Source organism: Aythya ferina (genome assembly GCF_964211825.1).
Source record: "Aythya ferina genome assembly, chromosome: 1".
Taxonomy (NCBI): Eukaryota; Metazoa; Chordata; class Aves; order Anseriformes; family Anatidae; genus Aythya; species Aythya ferina.
In genome coordinates, this window is record NC_140296.1 from 3618955 (window position 1) to 3637895 (window position 18941).

The 18941-nt window shown below is 44.1% G+C and overlaps 1 protein-coding gene and 1 long non-coding RNA gene across 3 annotated transcripts in view; one reads left to right on the forward strand and one right to left on the reverse strand.

Annotated features, from left to right (window-relative positions):
- Positions 1-274: 274 nt before the first annotated feature.
- Positions 275-1020, forward strand: LOC311441693. Its single transcript, XR_014696158.1, has 2 exons — positions 275-591; positions 763-1020. It is a non-coding gene; the product is annotated as an uncharacterized lncRNA (long non-coding RNA).
- A 1712-nt stretch (positions 1021-2732) lies between these two features.
- The window catches only part of INTS4 (integrator complex subunit 4), a 30088-nt gene continuing 13879 nt past the window's right edge, over positions 2733-18941 (reverse strand). For both annotated transcript variants that reach the window (XM_084529635.1, XM_084529636.1), the window contains exons 13-23: positions 18002-18117; positions 16518-16651; positions 15592-15749; positions 12755-12848; positions 10562-10642; positions 9581-9711; positions 8573-8632; positions 5818-5977; positions 5290-5433; positions 4965-5085; positions 2733-3398 (exon numbers count right to left, since the gene is read on the reverse strand). In XM_084529635.1, coding sequence (XP_084385761.1) covers positions 3205-3398; positions 4965-5085; positions 5290-5433; positions 5818-5977; positions 8573-8632; positions 9581-9711; positions 10562-10642; positions 12755-12848; positions 15592-15749; positions 16518-16651; positions 18002-18117 — 1393 coding nt within the window. In that variant the 3' untranslated portion in view covers positions 2733-3204. The remainder of the gene's footprint in view (positions 3399-4964; positions 5086-5289; positions 5434-5817; positions 5978-8572; positions 8633-9580; positions 9712-10561; positions 10643-12754; positions 12849-15591; positions 15750-16517; positions 16652-18001; positions 18118-18941) is intronic.

The following is an 18941-nucleotide window of genomic DNA, read 5'->3' on the forward strand; positions in this document are numbered from 1 at the left end:
ACCCAGAACCTGCATTTGAGCTAATTCAGTGGGTTCTTTCCACCAGCAGCCCTGTTTGGTTTTGTCCTTCCTGCAGGCAGGAGCAGCAGAGGCAGGTGCCAGGTGACACAGAGGTGTGTGTGTTTGTGCCACAGCCTCTTAATTGTTCCTTTCATTTGGCTTCCTGATTGTTCCTTTTATTTGGCAGGATACAGGAGATTCCACTTCTCAGCAGGGAAGCAGGTTTCTGTCTTGAAACTTCTGTCTCTAAACTGCTAAATCTTGCTCCCAGCAGCACAAGAACTCGGTGTCGACAAGGAGACAACCTGCTGCAAGTCTCTTGCAGCCCTACCTCCTGTCACCGCTCCCAGCTCAGCTGCCCAAGTCAGCTGTGGCTGCTCCCAAAAAACTCCGCTCCGCTTGGGCTGCTCCAGCCACCGAACGCCCTTCGGTCCCCAGCTCTTATCTGCGAGGAGCAGCACACCCGAGCTGGCAGCGAGGAGCAGCAGGCTGCAAAAAAGCTCTGATATGCACCTGAACGCCACGCGAGGAGCATTTAAGGGGCAGCAGGCAGCGTTTACAGCTCCCCTTCCTCAGAATAAACTGGCAGAGGTGAGTGAAGTAAGATAAAAACAGCGCTTCTATCTCTGGCTTTGTCAAAAGATCTGACAACTTGGGCAAGCAGCACAGGAATGCAGAGGAAATCCCTCTCCACGAGCTGGAACCCATGGTGATATCGTACAGTCCCCATTTAGACACGTGCCCTGTTCGTTCTTCTTTCAGAGGTCTTTCTTTGCTGGCAGTGACTGTACCTGCTTACTTTTAAAAGCACGTAAAAGCAAAGCTGTGAAAGCCACACCGGGGCTGAGTTAGCATCTCGTAATCATCAATGTTGTTCTGAGTAAATCCGCGCGTTGTTTTAAGCGTCCTCGACTCGGTAATTGCAGCGTTCAGTTTCAAAAGCCTAAGAATTAGCCCAATTAATTTCAATGCTCTTAACTGACCTGATTATGAATTTCCCATTAAAAGCACGCAAAACTAGGCTTGAATAAAATGTGTAATTAAATCTGAAAAGTTAAACAAGAAGTTTTCGAACCACCCTTACGTGGTTGGTCAGCTTTTACCAGCTTCTTGACCCTCTGCCCTGATGTTTAACTACAAGACAAAACACAGAGGGCGGAGGTGAGGGGTTTGAACAGGGAAAACAAAAGGTACACTTGAATCCTGAAAGGATCACAATATTAAGAAAACAGCATCTGACATTGAAATTTAAGATCGTAATGATCAGAACACTTCTCAGTTCATTTAAAATGATGAATCAGTCATCTGCTTGAAGAGATGAAACCTATGAAGAAAAGGAGGACCTCAGATTTCTTCCGATTCAAAGCAGAAGCCAGAGAAAGAGAACTCTGGGATGGTATGGAGAAGAGAAGCCAACTACAGGAAGCTCTTATTAGGGGGTTGGAAACATTTGAAATCACTTGTAAATTTAAAACCACTCAGTCACCTGAAGTTACAGATGTGGAACTCCTCCAAAGCCTTTCAGTGCTTGATTCTCGGTGGCAATGAACTTTGAACTTCTGAGTGTGAACTTTGCTCGTCTGTTAAATGAGAGGAGTTCAAGCACAGCACCTGGGAGGAAGATACCAGAAACAGGCCCAGTGCTCACGAGAAAGATGCCAAGATTTTGATATCCCCAATGAAAAAACATCCAGAATGGAGGAATTGACTGATCATGCGTGGCCTGGGAGCACATGATAAACCGTAACTCCCTGATAACCACAGAGCAGGAGGAAAGGATGAATTTCTGCTGGCCAGCTGATGAACACAGCACCCTGAGGGTTTATCTGCAGCCCCAGCTGAGCAGTTTTATGGTTAGGAGTCTTCAGACCACAACTTATCAATCCTAAACAAAATAATAATTAAAAAAGCATCGTGAAAGCCTCATAGTAATCTCTTATTAGGCCACACCATGCAGGTTCGCTCTTATAAGAAAGAGAAAAAAAATGAGAATGGGTTTTCCAATTTTATTGTAGGAAAGCACGTAAGGGGTTTTGATCTCTGTACAAGTGGAAAATTTCTTCACTGCTTCGTTTAGGCAGTAAGCTTTCCCCCCCACTACCACCCCCTTTAAAAAAAAAAAAACAAAAAAAAACTGATTTATGAACACAGGTAGCATTTGGCTGCTGCACTACAAAGTTTCACACAGTAAGTGCTCCTAGAAAATCCCACCAAAGATTGCCACAAATCGCTCAAATCGGAATACCAAATTTAGGTTTGAGGCCCTCTGTGAACAGAGGGTGACAAAAAAAGGGGCTGCAGATTACAGGACCGAACGTTTGGGTCTCTGACCACAAGTCCTGTTGGTAAGGGGCTCCCTGGCCCTGGCACTCAGCACAGCTGCTTCAGGAGCGTGTTCAGCTCCTGCAACGCCTCAGGCAGGCTTTAACTGCCAGAAGTGCTGCTGAATTATGAAACTAAACAGCTTTTCCCATCGCAGCACCAGTTCAGGCCAAGACCAGGACTCAGAAACAGATTCTGTATGACTTAGTGGCAAGGGATTCCATCTTTTTTTCAACCCCTGCTATTTAATCGCAGCGTTTCTAAAGGCATACAAGTGTGCAACAGGAGAGTGGGTTAAAATTCAGAGAGACAGACGGATATCCAACTCCTTTCATGTAAACCAAAAAGGTAACACCCTGCTGTGTTGCTATCACTCTAAGGCCCTTCCCACACAAGGACAATAACTTCAGATTTTTTTTTTTGGTTAAGGATTTAGGTACCAATGCGAAAATACAAGTTTCAGACAAAAAAAAAATATATCAAACCTCATTAGTTTCATCTCAGAGTATTGTTAAAATAAAAAGAAAAGCAGAGATTTACATGCCTGAGCATTTACACAGTAAATAGCTTCAGCAGAAAATCTAAAGGCCTTGAGGAGTTCTGGCCCAGCGCAGTTATTACTGGAATGCTGACTGAGAATTGCCTCGATTTTGTTGATTCAATACAGAAATAACATTTCCTCGAAACTCCTCAGCTACCTGAATAACTCCTGCATCAGTCTGTCTGCTTCGAACAGTGACCAACGTTCTTCAGCAGCTTTAGTTTGGCTGACACGTTTTGTAGAAGCGTAACACTGTTCTGGTTTGGTGCCTTGGAACGCAGCACATGGGTTTTGTTTTCAACCCAACAACCCCCTAAATGTATTTCTCTTAGTGGCAGGTTTCACCGCCTGGCAGGTTTGGGCATGATATAAACTTTGACGGGTTTGCTGAAGGGTATGGTCCCCTCGATGCCGTTTTCAGGCTGCGGGAGAGCCTCCATGCTCTCGTTCCAGGTCGATTTGGGAACCTTAGCAGTCGCCTTGCTCCGGTTGGAATTGTAGGCCAGCAGCAGCCGCACTTCAATCTGACACGGCTCTGAGGAGAAAAAAAACAGAACAAGCCAAACATAAGTCCCTCATGGAGTGAACAAGCAATGCTGAACGAAATTTTGTCTTATGTATTCTAATTCTAGGGTGAGAGATCAGAATCCAGCCTGGTGTTTGGAAACACAACCTTGTCATCACAGGCAGCACAGAATTAAGCACTGCTTTATTCCCTTCTGCCTCTTTGTCGTAGCTTAAAAAGAAAATCCTATGAGTAAATTCAAAATAAACTCCAAATAGAACTGTTAGAAGTTACTCCAACCCAATAATGATAAATTCATTAAAAAGCAGAGTACTAGCAGGCCTTCCTCTCTGTATTTATGGCAGGATCAAGTAAAATCCAGATGATGTCTGGGAAGACCCACAGCACAGGAGATTACTTGAAGATTCCCTTCAGCTGGAGGTCCTGCAAGCCAGCTTTTTGCCCTGTTTTTCAATCTCAGCAGTTAGACAAATATTCCCGATACTGCCCACAAGGTGATCTCACTTTGTTCTCCTCCCAGCGGTCATAATGAAAGCAGGCTTTTAGCCCACACAGAACAACCGAGCAGCAGAGCATGCTGGGCTAAATGTCAAAATTTTTCCCTTCTAGGCTGAAAAACACGATCCTTTTAGGTTTTTCTTACAGAGCACATTATCGAGACCTACAGGCAACTATGTAATTTAGAGATGAGAGGCCCAGCACTGCAGTGGCACTCTGAGACCTCATCGGCACCAGATGGAGCACAAAAAATAACCTTTTTTCCACGATTATACCACAGTTCAGCTAACACCACCCTAAGATTCACCGTTTTGCCACAGCTCCTCTTCAATTTGTAGCTTCACAGCCACTGCTATTGCTTCTCATCTCCAGGACTTAAACCCCTTTTTTTATTTGGGCATCCTCCTTCCTGAGCGCACGCTTTTTACTGGCCTAAGTGAATTTATTTTTCATAAATTAAGGCAATTTTATTTTGTCTATTGCTTTGAATTCTGGTCCTGTTCTCTCAACCCGTCCCAGCTTGACGTCCACTCCACATTTTTATATGCCTAAGTGCCGATGTCAAAGTTATTAACTAAAATACTGGCTAGGGGAGACACCAGAGCAGAATCCCCTGGGATTAAAATGCTTTTCCTGCGTACACTGCAGAAGCAAAAATAAGGACCCAATTCAGGTCCCTCTGGTACAGGATCAACCTTTAAATCCAGATGCTTCCAGCTGCAGGAACAATACCATGTTTTGATTTGGAGAAGCAAAAAAAAGATAAGCAGAATGAACAAATAGACTGTGGAGGTGCTATATAAAATGGAGTAAGTGGAACAGTAAAAAGAAAAAAAATCCCTTCATTAACAACGTAGATCACCAAATCCTATTAACAGAAAATAAAATGCTCAGAGAAAAAGCCCACATTTGAATAAATGTGGGGAGTTTAAAAGGAAACAGGAGAAAGGGAGCTGCCAAAAACTCTTTGCTTTTGTTGCTTGAAGCCCACAAGCCAATTACTTTCACAGGGAAGCACAAATGCTAACTGCGACGGAATATGAACAGCAACACAGCCACGTGAACTTGTAGCGTTACCTGTCCATGCTGTATGCGAGAGGTAAACCTGAGTTATCAGCCTGTGCCTTCCAGGACCAGGATTTCGAAAGTCAGCGGGTTTGGGATGGATTAACTGCGCTTGTCCATCCGGATACAACACCTATAGGGGGAAAAAAAAACAAAAAACAAACTGAATGACAACTAGATTTGTACAAGGTGCACTCGTTTGGTGCTTTCAAATTCAGAAGTCACTGACACTGTTAATAAAACAAACAATTATTTGCAATTTAGAGGTATTGGCATCCTTATGCAAACCTCCCCCAAGGCACAATCTCGTTGGCATTTGTGTCAAGCGACTGCTTACCTGAACTTTAACAGTTCCCTGGGGATCCTGCACGTGCTCCAGAGTCGCGTCGATGTCCAGTGCCACGACCAACCCCGAGGTAAACCTCAGAGGGTTATCGGATTCACCCGTCGGCTCAATGATATTCGCACTCGCTCTGTGGAGCTGCAAGAGGCCAAACGGTTGCCAAAAATAAGGGAGGAAAAAAAAAAAAAAAGGGAAGAGATAATCATTACTGTTCTTAACAGAGAAATTGCGCGTGAACTTTGGATCATTTCAGATACTGCCAGGAATTATTAAATCTTCCTGACTTTTAGCAATAGTCTTAGGGACGCTAGGTAAGGAGAAAAAGGTGATGAAATCACACCTATAATATGAAATAACACTCCAATAATAAAGGAGTTGGACTAAATGCTCTTTGTGGCTCCCTTCCAACTTGGAACATGCTGCGAGTCCATGATAAAATCTTCATGGGCTATTAGGAACTATTTGGAAGCTGAAGACAGCCTGCAAGGCTATTGGCATTTTAATTCTCTGCATTAAACTGACCCGCTCTGGAAGAGGAAGGTGGAGGAAGGTACTCTGTCGCAGCGTTGTTTGAAGAATCTTGACCACTTCTGAAGGCTTGGATGTCACAAGTCTGGGCATCAAGTCCAGCAATTTATCTACAAAACTGCCTTGCATACGCGGGAGCTCAGAGATGAAACACCTGTATTAAGATTGATTAAAAAAAGCTTATTTCAACATTTCGTGGTGTTGTTATCTTCAGACAAGCTGGTTAATCTTTATATTTAGTTACAGTGACAGAACGAGACACTGAGATTCCACTTCTGATGCACATCTCATACATAAAATAATTTTGGCTAGCTCTGTTGGGACCATACCTTGTGTTCAAGTTGACAACACCAATATCTACACAGGACTCATTTCTTAAGTCCTGCATCAACATAGAGCCTAGCAGGCAAAGGAATCTGGATTTGAATCTGGATTTGCACAGGAGGAGGTAGAAATGTTGAAGTGAAGTCAACAGCACAGTCATGAGAACCAGCTGCTGTAAGGATGCGTCCACACAAGACTGCACGTGTCGCTCTCATGCTGTTTTGACAGTAAGAGTGCTAATTAAATGAAATTACAGGCAATTCCAGCACTCTGCATTCAGTCTCAATGTCTCGAGGAAGAAACCCAGTTGGATGGAAGTGCCACTCCTCTTACAGTTGCTTTGTAAACTCTGGAGGTTGGTACATCTTGGGGAAGAGGTGCACGTGCCTCGTTATGTTGTGCTCTTTCATGTGGCTCACTAAATTGCTGACTCATTAGAGGATCTAACATAGCCACACACCCAACACATGAATTCTCTGACCTTCCGCTGCAGGAAAGTTTCCAAAATGGCTTTGGTCTACCAATAAGAGTATTAATTGTTATGTTTGTGTAGTAAAATTTTAACAATTAAGCTAGAATCAGTAAGAAAAAAATAAGCTAGTTTAGAGGTCAAGAACAGAAGAGAATTCATTCCATAACAAGGGCTGCTCACAAGAGGAGAATTTGGTATTTCTTGTTCTTTATATAGAAGCAAAATTGGTCTAGCACCATACATCCCCACAAAACACTTTGTTAAACTGACTCCCTGGGGGCTTATTTGTTACTCTCAGCAACATTCCTGCCACATTTAGCAGGATTATTTTGTAAGCCCAGTAAATGCTTTGTGCAATTTGGTGAAAATATAGAATAAAAGGCGCTGTTTCTGTAGGTGATCAGCCTCTTGATCAACGTGCTCTCCTCCCTGCTTGTCAAGTCCAGCGTTGGGCTGTGTTTTCACCTAGGGTTAAGCCTGGACAGGAATTCTGGGCTTGTTCAAAAATCAGCTTCGGGTCCTAAAGCCCTGGAAGTGAGATTTTCTTCAAGATCCTGGTGATGCTCGAGAGGAGTTCAAAGTCCCTGAACAGAAGCCTCTGTCACCAGCTCACGGTTGGCAAGGATGGAGAAAAATCACCCTCTCCTAGGAATATGTGCTCTCTCCTGTGACTATCACTGCCCAGACAGCAAATTTCACCTACTCTGTTGTGTGATGCTGCTCAAATCTGGCAGGCTGAGGCTGCACGACCTAGACACGGGGATTTTACATGTAGAGGCGTTTTCTAGGCGACCTTACAGCTGACAAGATCTGTTAAAACTCAGTTTCTCTTTTGTGGAATTCCTCACGGCCTGTAGGAGTTGCATTCCTAAGACAAAGGGATTCAGTTTTGCTGATCCCAAGATCTAGCATGAGGAAAAGATAGGAAGGAAGGGAAAAGTCCCATGCAGTGCCTACCAAATAAGCTAATCATGATGGAATAGGTCCAACTCCCTTCTGTCACACACAACCATCAAACATGTAAACAACAGGTAGAAAGGAATTTAATCAAGAACTAGAGGTGGAATCTGCTTAGTCACCTCTGGATACCTGTCTCTGGTCTAGCTAATTCCCTTCTGACTCCAAGGAAAAACCTCTGCATCACTAATTTGACCCATTTTAGACCTCCAAATGAGGGTAAGATGGAATAAGAACCTCTCTTTCTAGTGCAAAAAGAGCATAAGCAGTGGCCCACACTGTAAATGTAAGATGATCCCCACGTTGAGTATGTAGATTGCCCACTTCTTAACTTCAAAGTTGGAAATTTGGCAAGAGGAAAAGAGAAATTCCCCTTCTGTCACACTCCTGATTCGATGTTTAGAATGGAGTTTCCTTGTTGCTTTATCGTTATCTCATGAGAGCAGGCCCTAATGTAGGAGAGCAACGGGGGAAGGGAGATGCAAAGAGATGAAAAATGAATGGGATATTCCCCGATGGTAACGAGCTTTAATGGGCCCAGGTAATTTGATGGCAATCATAAAGTAAATGCAAAAGCTGTGAAGTGAACGAGGGATCACAAAGCACCTCCGAACGCTTTGCAAAGATGTGAAAAATGCTCCAAGTACAGAAAAACCCCACACGAACTCCAGAGAGATCTGAAAGGGCCTTCGGTATAGAACTGCTCGTCCCAGCACACTGCTGAAGAGGTGGGATTTTGTAACAGCCTCTTTCAGAGCCTGACCCGTAGGTTCAGTGAGCAAAAGGGAGAACAAATATCCTATATTTAGGGCAGAATTCCCCCATTATATGGCTATGAATTTATTTCATTTTATTTCAGTTTTACATACTTAGGAAAGCCAAGTTTGGCACATTCTAGACCAAGTTACGTACAGAAGAATTGTCACCAGCCTTCAGAACATTTCACATCAACTTCAGTTTTAAAATACAAAGCAAAAAAGCAATGGAATTTCTCACCTCTGAAAGGAATCTACTTCCTGTAGGAACTTCTCACACATCCCAAAAAGGGGTTCCACTCTGTAACGAAGATAACATTCCTCACTTTATTTCTGAATAAAGAAAACTGGCTCTGTGGTCATAAGCACTGAGGTGTTTTGAAATCCAGTTCAAGCTCCTTAAAACTGTAAGATCTTAAAGACAATTCCAGAAATGCATTCTCCCCAGGAGAAAAAAAAAAATCAGCTGCCATTTTCCTGCCTCCATCCACAGCCCCCTCCACAAGAAATCCCTTGTGTTTGCAGAAGGCACTAAGCTCCCAAAGCCATGACTAGAAAATATTAACTTTCCACCTATAAAAGAGGGTAAGAGGCAAATATATCACAGACCTCTATGGCAACACAGCAAATTGATAGCAACAGATTCAAAGCAAAAGTAAGGAAAAAAAAGGATTTAAGCCACCTTGCTCTAACTCCACTGGATAAACTTCTAATTCTAGGGCCATTTAAACCCAAGCATAACCTTATTCACCTGGGCAGCTAAAATGAACTACACAGAGCCTCTTCTGTTACCTGAACTGTGCATTTTGGCTGTCCCACAAACGTTGGTAGTAAATGAGTCAAAAAGGCAATTCTTTCCTGATGATTTAAGCTCAAAACAAAGTAATGTGGCTATTGCATTCTTCAATGTCATTTTTTCCTCATTTAAATATGACCCAAGTTTCAATTCTAAGACACCCTCGACAACGTTTTTAACGTATGTCATGTTTTTACCCTAGTTTTCTTCTTGCATGTTTGTACCTGAGAGAGCTCATCTCTCCCAACACGTCTTCCCAATAATTTTGTCATCTGATTTAGTACCGTGCCATTACGTAGCTACACCAAAGACACAAAGTTCTTCATTCTGCAACTGCTTATTGCTAAGCCACGATGTTTTCTGTGTAGAATTTAGCCTTGACACTCTGCGAAACAAAGTTTGAGGATACAAAGCTTCCAGGTAACCCTACGAAGCTCTTCTCACCGTCCTTACCCTCTGGCGGTGCGCGCTGTCACTATCAGCTGTAAGGCCTTCGCCTGCAGTCTCATGTGGTGGATAATGACCACTTGCTTGTTTTCCACCCCGCTGTACATGAATTCCATCTTGTACGTTTCTTCCACGATCTGTCAGACAGACACCACGGGGGTAACAAGCCATCAGACTTCAATTTTTGTTGCCCAGTCACGGGCAACAAAAATTTATCTGCTGAATAGATGGGCTTAAGTAGACAAGAGAAGTGCTGAAATTAATAGCACTGGGCTCAGTAAAACTGTACAGAAGCAACAACTTACGAGTTATTTAATAAGATTCCCTCACCTTGCGCTGACGGGAAGTGATCTACACTCACCATCACAACAGGAAAAACTTCCCTGGGGGTCCACACGCTGCTAAGAAGGGCACCCAAGAACGACAGTTCAATTAGAGGAGATTTAAGAAGCGGATAGGCTTCTGTTTTCCCTGGGGACAACTGTCAACAGCACAGGAGGTTGTGATGCACAGCAGTAGCTGCCTCTTAAAACATTTTAATTAACTGGAGACTCAAAATGTCAGCCTAGCTTCCCAGCAGATCCAGGAACTTGGTTTTACCTTAGATTTGTTTCCGGATTATTGAATAGCTTATTTTGTCCCTTAAGATAGAAGAACTTAGCTTTGTTTTTTGTTTTGTTTTTTTTCCAGGATCAGATCATCAAACATCACAAACAGCTCTCCACTCTTTCTTACTATTCAGGAAGACGTGTGTGATGTTTGCCTTTTTCCAGTGGTCATAAATCTCCCCCAGTGCCACCTGATTTGATCCTTTGAAGATGACAGAAACTGCTCTGCTTTGGGGAGCTAAGATTTACTCGGACAGACTGTGGTAGAAGGTCAGAAACGCGTTGTTGTCGCATGGCCAAGGAGGCTTGGATCTGAGGACCTGCCCCCAGATCTGGATCCCTGGATCTGAGGACGCAGCCCCGGCTGCTTCAGCCTCACCTGCTTGGCCGCAGCAGATGCCAACGCGTTCTGTTTCAGGTACAGAGGAGCCGCCACGTTCCACAGCTTCTCCTGCAAGGCCTACAAAAGAAAGTGAAGAAATGTGATCATAAATAAACACCCAGTTGAGTCAAAGCATTACAACCCTGTGCTAGATGAAATGGGTTTAGGAACAGGGAATGTGCCCTGTTTCTTGGCTCTACACCAACAGGTTGTTTGAAAGAGCAGGGCAAAGGTTCCTTTTTGCTTCTAAGCACAACCCAGGGCACTGAAGCCTCCAAAATCTGTGTTTTTATATAAGCACACCCAGACACCTACATAGCTATAAAATAAGAAACTGAAGTTGAGAACAACATTAACAATGCTGGGAACGAGGGGCTGGCTGAGCTGCAGACTTTTCAAGTACTTTTTAAAGGAGAACTTCATGCAGAACACAGCCGCTTATTAGCGAAACAATAACCCACTGCATTATCACCTCCTTGAGACTAAGAGCTGGGCATTCTCAGATTGCAGGCAGAAAGTGGAAACAATAACAACTGTCCCCAGAAACGCACCCACGCCGTCATATTTCTGAGCCTTCCTGTTGACAGTTTCCACCCCCTTTTTGCCCAAAAAGATCCTGGAGTTACTGAGCGTAACACAGCTGCTGGTATTGGCACTATAGAAACCCCATTTGCTTTTTGGTTTATGTTAAAAACAATCAAGAAGGTTTTACTGGATGATTTATATCACTTTTTTTTGTTTGTTTTAAAGCTGCCTGACCTCAGATACAAGAAAACCCAAAAGTGGCTGTAGCCAAAGCTCAAGAACCTGCACGCTGTATCGTTCACCTAGGCTGGCCCCAGAATCCCATTTAAAAATGGGATTCCTCGAAGGGCAGGGTACGTAGAGCCTTTTAGAGTCCAGAAGTTTTTGGCATTTGAGGGAAAATTAAAATGCTTTTTTCCCCTCCAGTAGTTTCTGTTCTGGTGGGAAAAGAAACAATTGGAAAGAAATCTACTGAAAAGGGCTGCTCTGACACTAAGGTTCTTTCTGCTGCCTCAAAATTCCTAATTGCATGATATTAGGAGTTAGTTTTCATTTCAGCCACGTTGCTGACTCCTCTCCATCACTGAGAGGCTGACTGTTTCTTCTACAGCTCAAGGAAAGAACGGCTTGGGCAGTGTTTACCCACTTCTTCCAGACAGAGCACTGCAGGGTGGCTCACTCCAGTCAGCCCCTGGAGAAAGGCACCGAGGCCATCTCCAAACGCTGGTCCCCTGCACATTCTGCTTTGGGAGAAGCTCTGAATTTTGGAGAATCATGGAATGGTTTGGGTTGGAAGTGGTCCTTGATTAAGGATAATTAATTCCTCAATTAACTACGAAGGGAATTCTAACACCACTCATCTACAACGTTTTCTTTGGGTTATAAACGTATTCCAAGGAGCTGAGGGCTGCTACATTCCAAGCAGCAGCTACGTATTTAGAGAAATTGAAATTCCTTCTTGGTTTTACGTAACAAAGCTCTTACTGCATCCCTTCTGGAAACTTGTTTGCGGTCTCTCCATACGTACAGGTTATGTTTGAGGACTTAAACACTTAAACTGACCCACACGCTGTTGTCAGCTTAAAGCTTGAGTTGCAAAGCAAAAAACTGAGTTCCTGTTTAAGCTGACTTCAAAAAGGGTCGCTGCCGTGGCGTCAGAAGAACCACTTCATCTGCTAATACCAAACGGACAGATCATTTCAGCATGGTAAAGCACGATTGATATTTTGCTCAATCAAGCCTTAAGAATTCCTCTGGCATTGGTGCCAAAAAACTGGCTACAAAAGAGTCTAGAAAAACTCCACTTTCAGCAGCAGTTTAGCAAAAAGCATTCCAGCGGTCTCTTGCAGAGAAAAGCAAACTCTCTTAACGTGAAAGGCTGCAGAGTGGCTGTTCCCACTGTGATTTCTGTTAGGAAATAAGCTCTTTGCTGGCAAAATGCACGTGAGCCAACAGAAGTTGTACGTGCAACAGCAGAGCTGTGTGATGGTGTGTTAGCTGCAAAGTTACCACATAAATTATTTGCCACAGAAGGGAAGCAGGGATATCAGAAATCCGCAGAATCTGAGCTTTCATCATAGATCAGTTTTCATTTACGAAGTTCATCACTGCCACGGATTGGGGGCATTGTGAAGAAGAGCCCTAGAAAGCCAGCTGAAGTCAAACCTTGATGAGGAGCAGCTGACACTGCAGGTAAGTCGCCGTGAAGTCTGCCATCCCTGCCAGCTCCGACTGCAGCTCCCCGAGCCTCTGAAGATCACTGAAGCAAGAGAAAAAGAAGGAGAAAAAAAAGCGTTGAGACAGCAGGAGGCTGAAATGCACACGGAACGCAGCAGGCAGCTATTCCTGCATCCTGCTTTTCCTCACCCCGAGAACGGGCAGCAGAAGCAGCAGGAAAACACGCTCTACAAAACAGTTTGCACCTTGGGACTTGGCATCTCCGTTCTTCCTGGAGGCCGGCGGAGGCAGCAGTAAGTCTGTCAGCCCACGTTACTCCGCGGCCCTACGGGAACCACAGGGCAGAGCAGTTCCAGATTTCACTCCAAAAGTGAAAAAGCTCCAGCTTTCCCCAGCAGCTAACGAGGCGTTTGCGTTACGCTGCTGGGAAATCTACCTACTCCTGGTGGCTGGGAAAGGATGCTTGGAACACGCTGGGCTCGTGTAAGCAGGCAGCTCTGAAATATAGCTGCCTTTTTAAACCAAACTCCAAGCTGCTGTACTGATACCTGCCCAACTGGCTGCTGCCTGCGGTCTGGTACACTTATTTCTTGTAAATCAAACAGCCACCTAAGTGACTTTTATCCTGATAGGTTAAAAAATAGATGGTTAATGGAACATGGAAAGGCTTTAGGTCTCTACTCTGAGGTATGTTTTAAAGCATGCATTAAGGAAACAAAATTCATTTTTGGTTCTGCGACAAAAACTAAGTTGGATAACGTGGATTTAACATCTTCGTTCTCTGCATTTTGCTTTGATCCAAAGGTGTACTAAAATTGTCATTCTACTTTCCGATTTCCTACTGTATTATCAAAAAATGCGTTGTTTTTTTTCCCCTTCAGGTAACCCTTTTCGTTTGGTGCATATTTATCTTCGTACCTACGATACAATTCCGAAACTTGAGCTCTGCTACACCCGAAGCCTGTCATCTGGCACCACATCCATGAGACGCTCCGGATTTGCCACCAAAAGAAAATCTTCCCTAAGCCTTCCCTGAAGGCAGGGGCAGCAGAACCAGCCTCACACTGACTCAATTCCACCTTTTCCAGGGGACAAGAGAGAGCTAACGTGGAGCAGGATGGCATCCTGCAGCTACAACCTACTCAGAGCCTCCGTTTCCCAGTCCTGTGTGGTTCCCACCACCACCAATTCTATTTTCCTACAGATCTTAAACAGATTTCAATGTCCCTGTGAGACAAAAAAAAATAAATCCTGCTGTACAGACGGAGAAACTAAACCCCAAAGACCAAATTACTAAAAAGCCTGCACAGTTTCAGCTGCGAAGCCTGGGGGCAGAGTGTCAGGCCTGAGCGTGGTTCCAAATGCCAGTCACCAGCAGCCACCAGGAGGTCTGCATTACTTCCCCCGATGACAATAAGGAGGGAGCCGTGTTCCACCACAGGATGGCTGCTGTTTTCCTCCTACCTCCCTCTTCCCAGCACCAAAATCGTTAGAGCAGCAAAAAAAATCTTCCCCTCTGCAAAATAACCTTCAGCACCCTTTTGTTTTCATCTTAAATCCTCCCTTCTCCTAAGGGGGGAAAAAAAACCAGCTGGGTTAGCACAGCTCCTGGGTGGTGATGCTTGAAAAAAAAAAAAAAAATTAAAAAGCCAAGCAAATGATTTCCACCAGCTCCAAACCATTGCTGTCCTTTGCTGCACATCAGCTGCGCGTGCAGCCATCTCAGGCACGACTGCTGGCCTCAAAATGGAAACTGTTCCCAGCCCCTGAGGTTCCCAGCGTTTCATTGTGCCGCTGAGATTTCGGATGCTTTGCCAAGAGATAACCTGCTCAAAGCATTTCCTGCACTCAGGGCTCCCAGGCTGTGTTTCAGGCAGCTTCGAAACAGCTGAGGAGAAGCCACGTAGCTCTCAGAAGCAGGTTTTCAGCGAGGAGCACGCTGTTTATTCTCCACTGCAGGTGGGTGTGAAAGCAATTTGCAGCTACACGCACAGAAAAGGCAGATTTTTTGGGGGGAAAAAAAGCTTTTTGGAATTCTGTAATCCAAATAAAGCACATTAGACCATTTTGCTAACTCTCAAAACTAAGGCTCTTGTCCTCTTTCCAAGCAGACAGATCGCACTGAAAGGATCCTTTTCAAGTGCTTTGTTTGTGCAAATCAGGCCCGAGATGAAATGGGGAAGGCAGCATAAAACTCACAGACAGAAGCCACACTGTAACCTTATCTATCCAGAGAGCAGCACGCAGTAACATTGTCTCTTCCATAAAAAACCTCTCTGAATTTCAAACTGATGAAGAAGACAAAGTCCTTTAACAGTGGGACTGGCGACAGGAACCCAACAGAGCAACAGAAGCAGGTCCTCTCCCACAGGACCTAGAAACTGGACGACCAAAGGGGAAAACCCCACAAACAAGCTAAAAAAACAACCCTGTACACATACGTCACAAATAAGCTGATCAAAATGAGGCACATATACAGGGAGAGAACTTGAAATGGCACACTAGGCCATCATCCATAAAAACAAAGTATATTTTAAGTATATTTTCTGGTAAATGAGCAGTCCAAGATGCAGTACTCTCGTCATACCCAGAAGAGACGTCCACCTAAAACCCTCACTGATTATTCAGTGCAGCAGAGCCAAGATCATCAGCTTTATTTTCAACAGCCCGTGAATTCTGTTTGGCCAAAGTGCTCTTGAGAAGGCAGCTTGGACTGAATGCCAAAGGGCAAAGAAAAACGTTGACGTTCAGAGAGAAAGCAGCGATGTCAGAGAAGCTGCTGCTCCTACCCCATCTTCCGACGAGCAGGACAGCCACAGCCTTACCGAATGGTGAATTCCAGCAGCTCCTGTATGCCCTGCGGGTCGAGGTGCTGCAGGTTGTAAACCCTCTCCAGGCTCTGGTGCAAGAACTGCTGGGAAGGATCTTCGTGCGGCGTAATGCTGGGAGAGACGGGGGAGGACACCAGCTTCCTGCCTGGCAACTAAGCAGAAAGAAGCACGTGCATGCGACGGGAAGCCCAACACAAGTTAAGAGCCCTGCAAAATGCTGCTGCATTATTGAACTGCTACCAACTGCGAGCTCCAGTTCATTTCTCTGATTCAAAATTTACACCACGGCTTTGCAGTCTGTAAATTGTTCGTTAACGCTCTCTGTTTTACAATCTGTTTGTAGCTCGAGATCTTCAGATCCAACATCAGCATGCCTTGGAGGGAAACATCTTCCTCATCCATTAACTACGAAGCCGTGAAATCGGGGGAAGTCCGAGACCACACAACCTGCAGTCCGGTTTATGAACTGTGATAGGATTTAGGACTGACTTCAATCCCACCTGTACTTCCAGGCAGGAAAAGCTTGCTTCAAAGTGGCAAGGAACACATCCGTGAATAAACTGTTTAGGTAGGAGAGAAGCCAAACGTTGCAAGACCTACAAAAGGCTGAGCTCCCCTTCCCCATAGGGGAAGCTTTACAAAAAGCTCCTGGGATCATGCCCCTAGCATTCTTTTCTCAGCAGCAGAGCATGTGCTACCCTCACTTGAGAGCAATAACTTTATTCTCCCCCTAAATATTACAAAATCCATATTGTAGCAATTTAATATTTGGCTCTCCTTCCTGAACATCCACTTCAATATTCACTTTTGTGGGGAAAAAAATATTTCAGAATCAAAGTATTACAGGCTGGCGGACACGGAAGAGAGCAACAATATTCAAAACAGAGCGGGAAAGCACAAACCTGGGTGATTCAACTTACTCTTAAAGGAGGGACCAGATGAGAGAGACTGTCCCGAAGGTAGGCGTAGTGTCTGAATGTATGATCCGAAAACAGCGCTGGCATTGTTGGGCAACTCTTCGCGGCGTTGAAAATCAGAACCAGAACAGCAATGTCTATTGAAACGGATTGTTAACGAAAAATAAAACAACCACCAGAAGAGCTCTTTGGGGACAGCACGTTAAAAACAACTCAACAGCTTTTTCTTTGCTGGAGACTGTTTAGGAAGTTCTTTACAGGCAAAGAATGCTGAGCAAAACCCAAAGAGGCAGCTGTCGGGGCAGAGAGAAATGAAGTACAAAGAGCAAACACTACAAAACGGGCCACATCGGAGAAAGGAGGCTACTGCCAGTGAGGCTCTGAGACAGCTCGAAGGATAGCAGCCAGTAAGGAGTTCACAAAAGGGACCTGAACCCGTTTCCCAACTCCTGCAAATCTTCTCCATCTGCGAGCTGCCAAGCATAAAGGCTCCAACCTGAGGAACCAGTTCCTCCTCCTCGCCCCAGATCCTTTCCAAGTTTTCAGGTGAAGCTATTCAGCCAGCTTCATTCAAACCTGCCTGGCACTCTGAATGAGAACACCCTTTGTTTTTAGCTAGCAGTTTACTCACTGGAACGGTACCATGCAGGTCTACCTTGTTGTTTCTGGCTCCCAAGGCTTTCTTCACAGAGCATTTCTCTGTAAAATTCGGTGGCAATTTATGTCCAGGGCATTCTCTGGAATAACAGGTCTTGGTTTTCACCCCGCAAAGTTCCTTTGATCCTCAACTCCTAAGACAAATTGACTCAAATGACTCCTTAGCTGTCTGATTAAGGATTTACCTTTCTCTCCACCTGATCCCTGCCCTTTTCAATTCTCACAAGGTATTTAATCTGCTAGCTAATGGCCTCTGAGCTGTGAGAAAAATAAGGACTAGCTTTGCAGACCAGAGCAACTCATTGCATGGAAAACCACTCAGCTAAAGCATTTTCCAAATCAGTGCAAGCTAAACGTGTATTTTCACATCAAAGGGCTCATCTGGAAAGCCTAAACCTTGACAAATTGTTTGATAACCAGATCATTCATTATAACATTAAAAAAAGGCTAATTATACCACACTGGTGTTTATGAAGATGGTTACAGATAACGGTTATTCCATCATTTGCTGAGTAATAAAACTCAGTAATAAAATCACAGAATCACAGAATTTTCTAGGTTGGAAGAGACCTCAAGGTCATCGAGTCCAACCTCCAACCTAACGCTAACAGCCCTCCACTAAACCATATCCCTAAGCTCTACATCTAAGCGTCTTTTGAAGACTTCCAGGGATGGTGACTCCACCACTTCCCTGGGCAGTGACAAAGGGATTCAGAAATAGTCACGGGATTGCCTGCTAGTCTGGAGTGGTTTAATAAACGTAAGCATCAGGAAAACACAAAGAAGTCTTTTACAGTCAAAGAGATTGTTTGGCTTCATTAAAAGGATACAGGCTGGATCATCCATGTCTGGTTCTGGAGTGTCAAAGAATGGATGTGTGCTCAGCAGCTCGGGGACTAATGGAAGCACTAAAGTGGGATGCCGGCTTCCCAAGAACTTCAAGCACCTGTGAACAGATTAAAACATTTCTTAGGAAACTTAAAACATTGCACTTTGCGATGTACAAGACATTATTGTACTGTAGGGGCACTTTGAGGTGTCAGGCAGCAAGAAAAAATCCTCCTGTTCAAGGCTACGTGCAAACTCGGGGCAGCACTGTCTCTTCAGGGCTAAGGATTTGTCTTAGAGTTTGAGAGAATCCAAGAAAACTGAAAAGACGGCTTGAAAAAACAAGCAGTAATAAAAAATAGTTTACTTAAGCTGTCCAAGAGATAGTTAACAGCTGGAGCTATACAACCTAAGAAAAACTTTCATATTAAATGATAACTAAATAATAAATATTAAAAACATTAAGTGTTTTTTCTTCAGAAAAAGCTAGAAGAGTAAGGAAGTAAAAGACTAAGCAAATGAAACAAAACAACCAAAAAAAAAAAAAAACACAACAAAACCAAACCCTACTGAACTCCAAAAACAATGTAAGAGTATACTAGAAGGAAAAGCAGACTAGAAAACAGGTTCTCTGGTAATAACCAAGAACTCCATCTCAGGCTATGTGTGCTGAAGCATCACTTCCTTTGTCTCTTCCATTAAGCGACAAAAAACCCCTTAAGTGTTCATTATTTTTCCTCAGACAGAAAAAAAATCCCTCCACCAGCACGACGCCATGCAGCCAATCCCCTTGCCATGGCTGAGCTAGCCAGCTGCTGGAGAATATCCCTACTCAACGTAGCACAAAACATTAATTGCACAGAGGAGGTAACTTTTAAACTGGAGGGTGAAAACAGCTTTTCTGGAAACCCTGAGAATGCTGTGACTGCTTGTAATACAGGT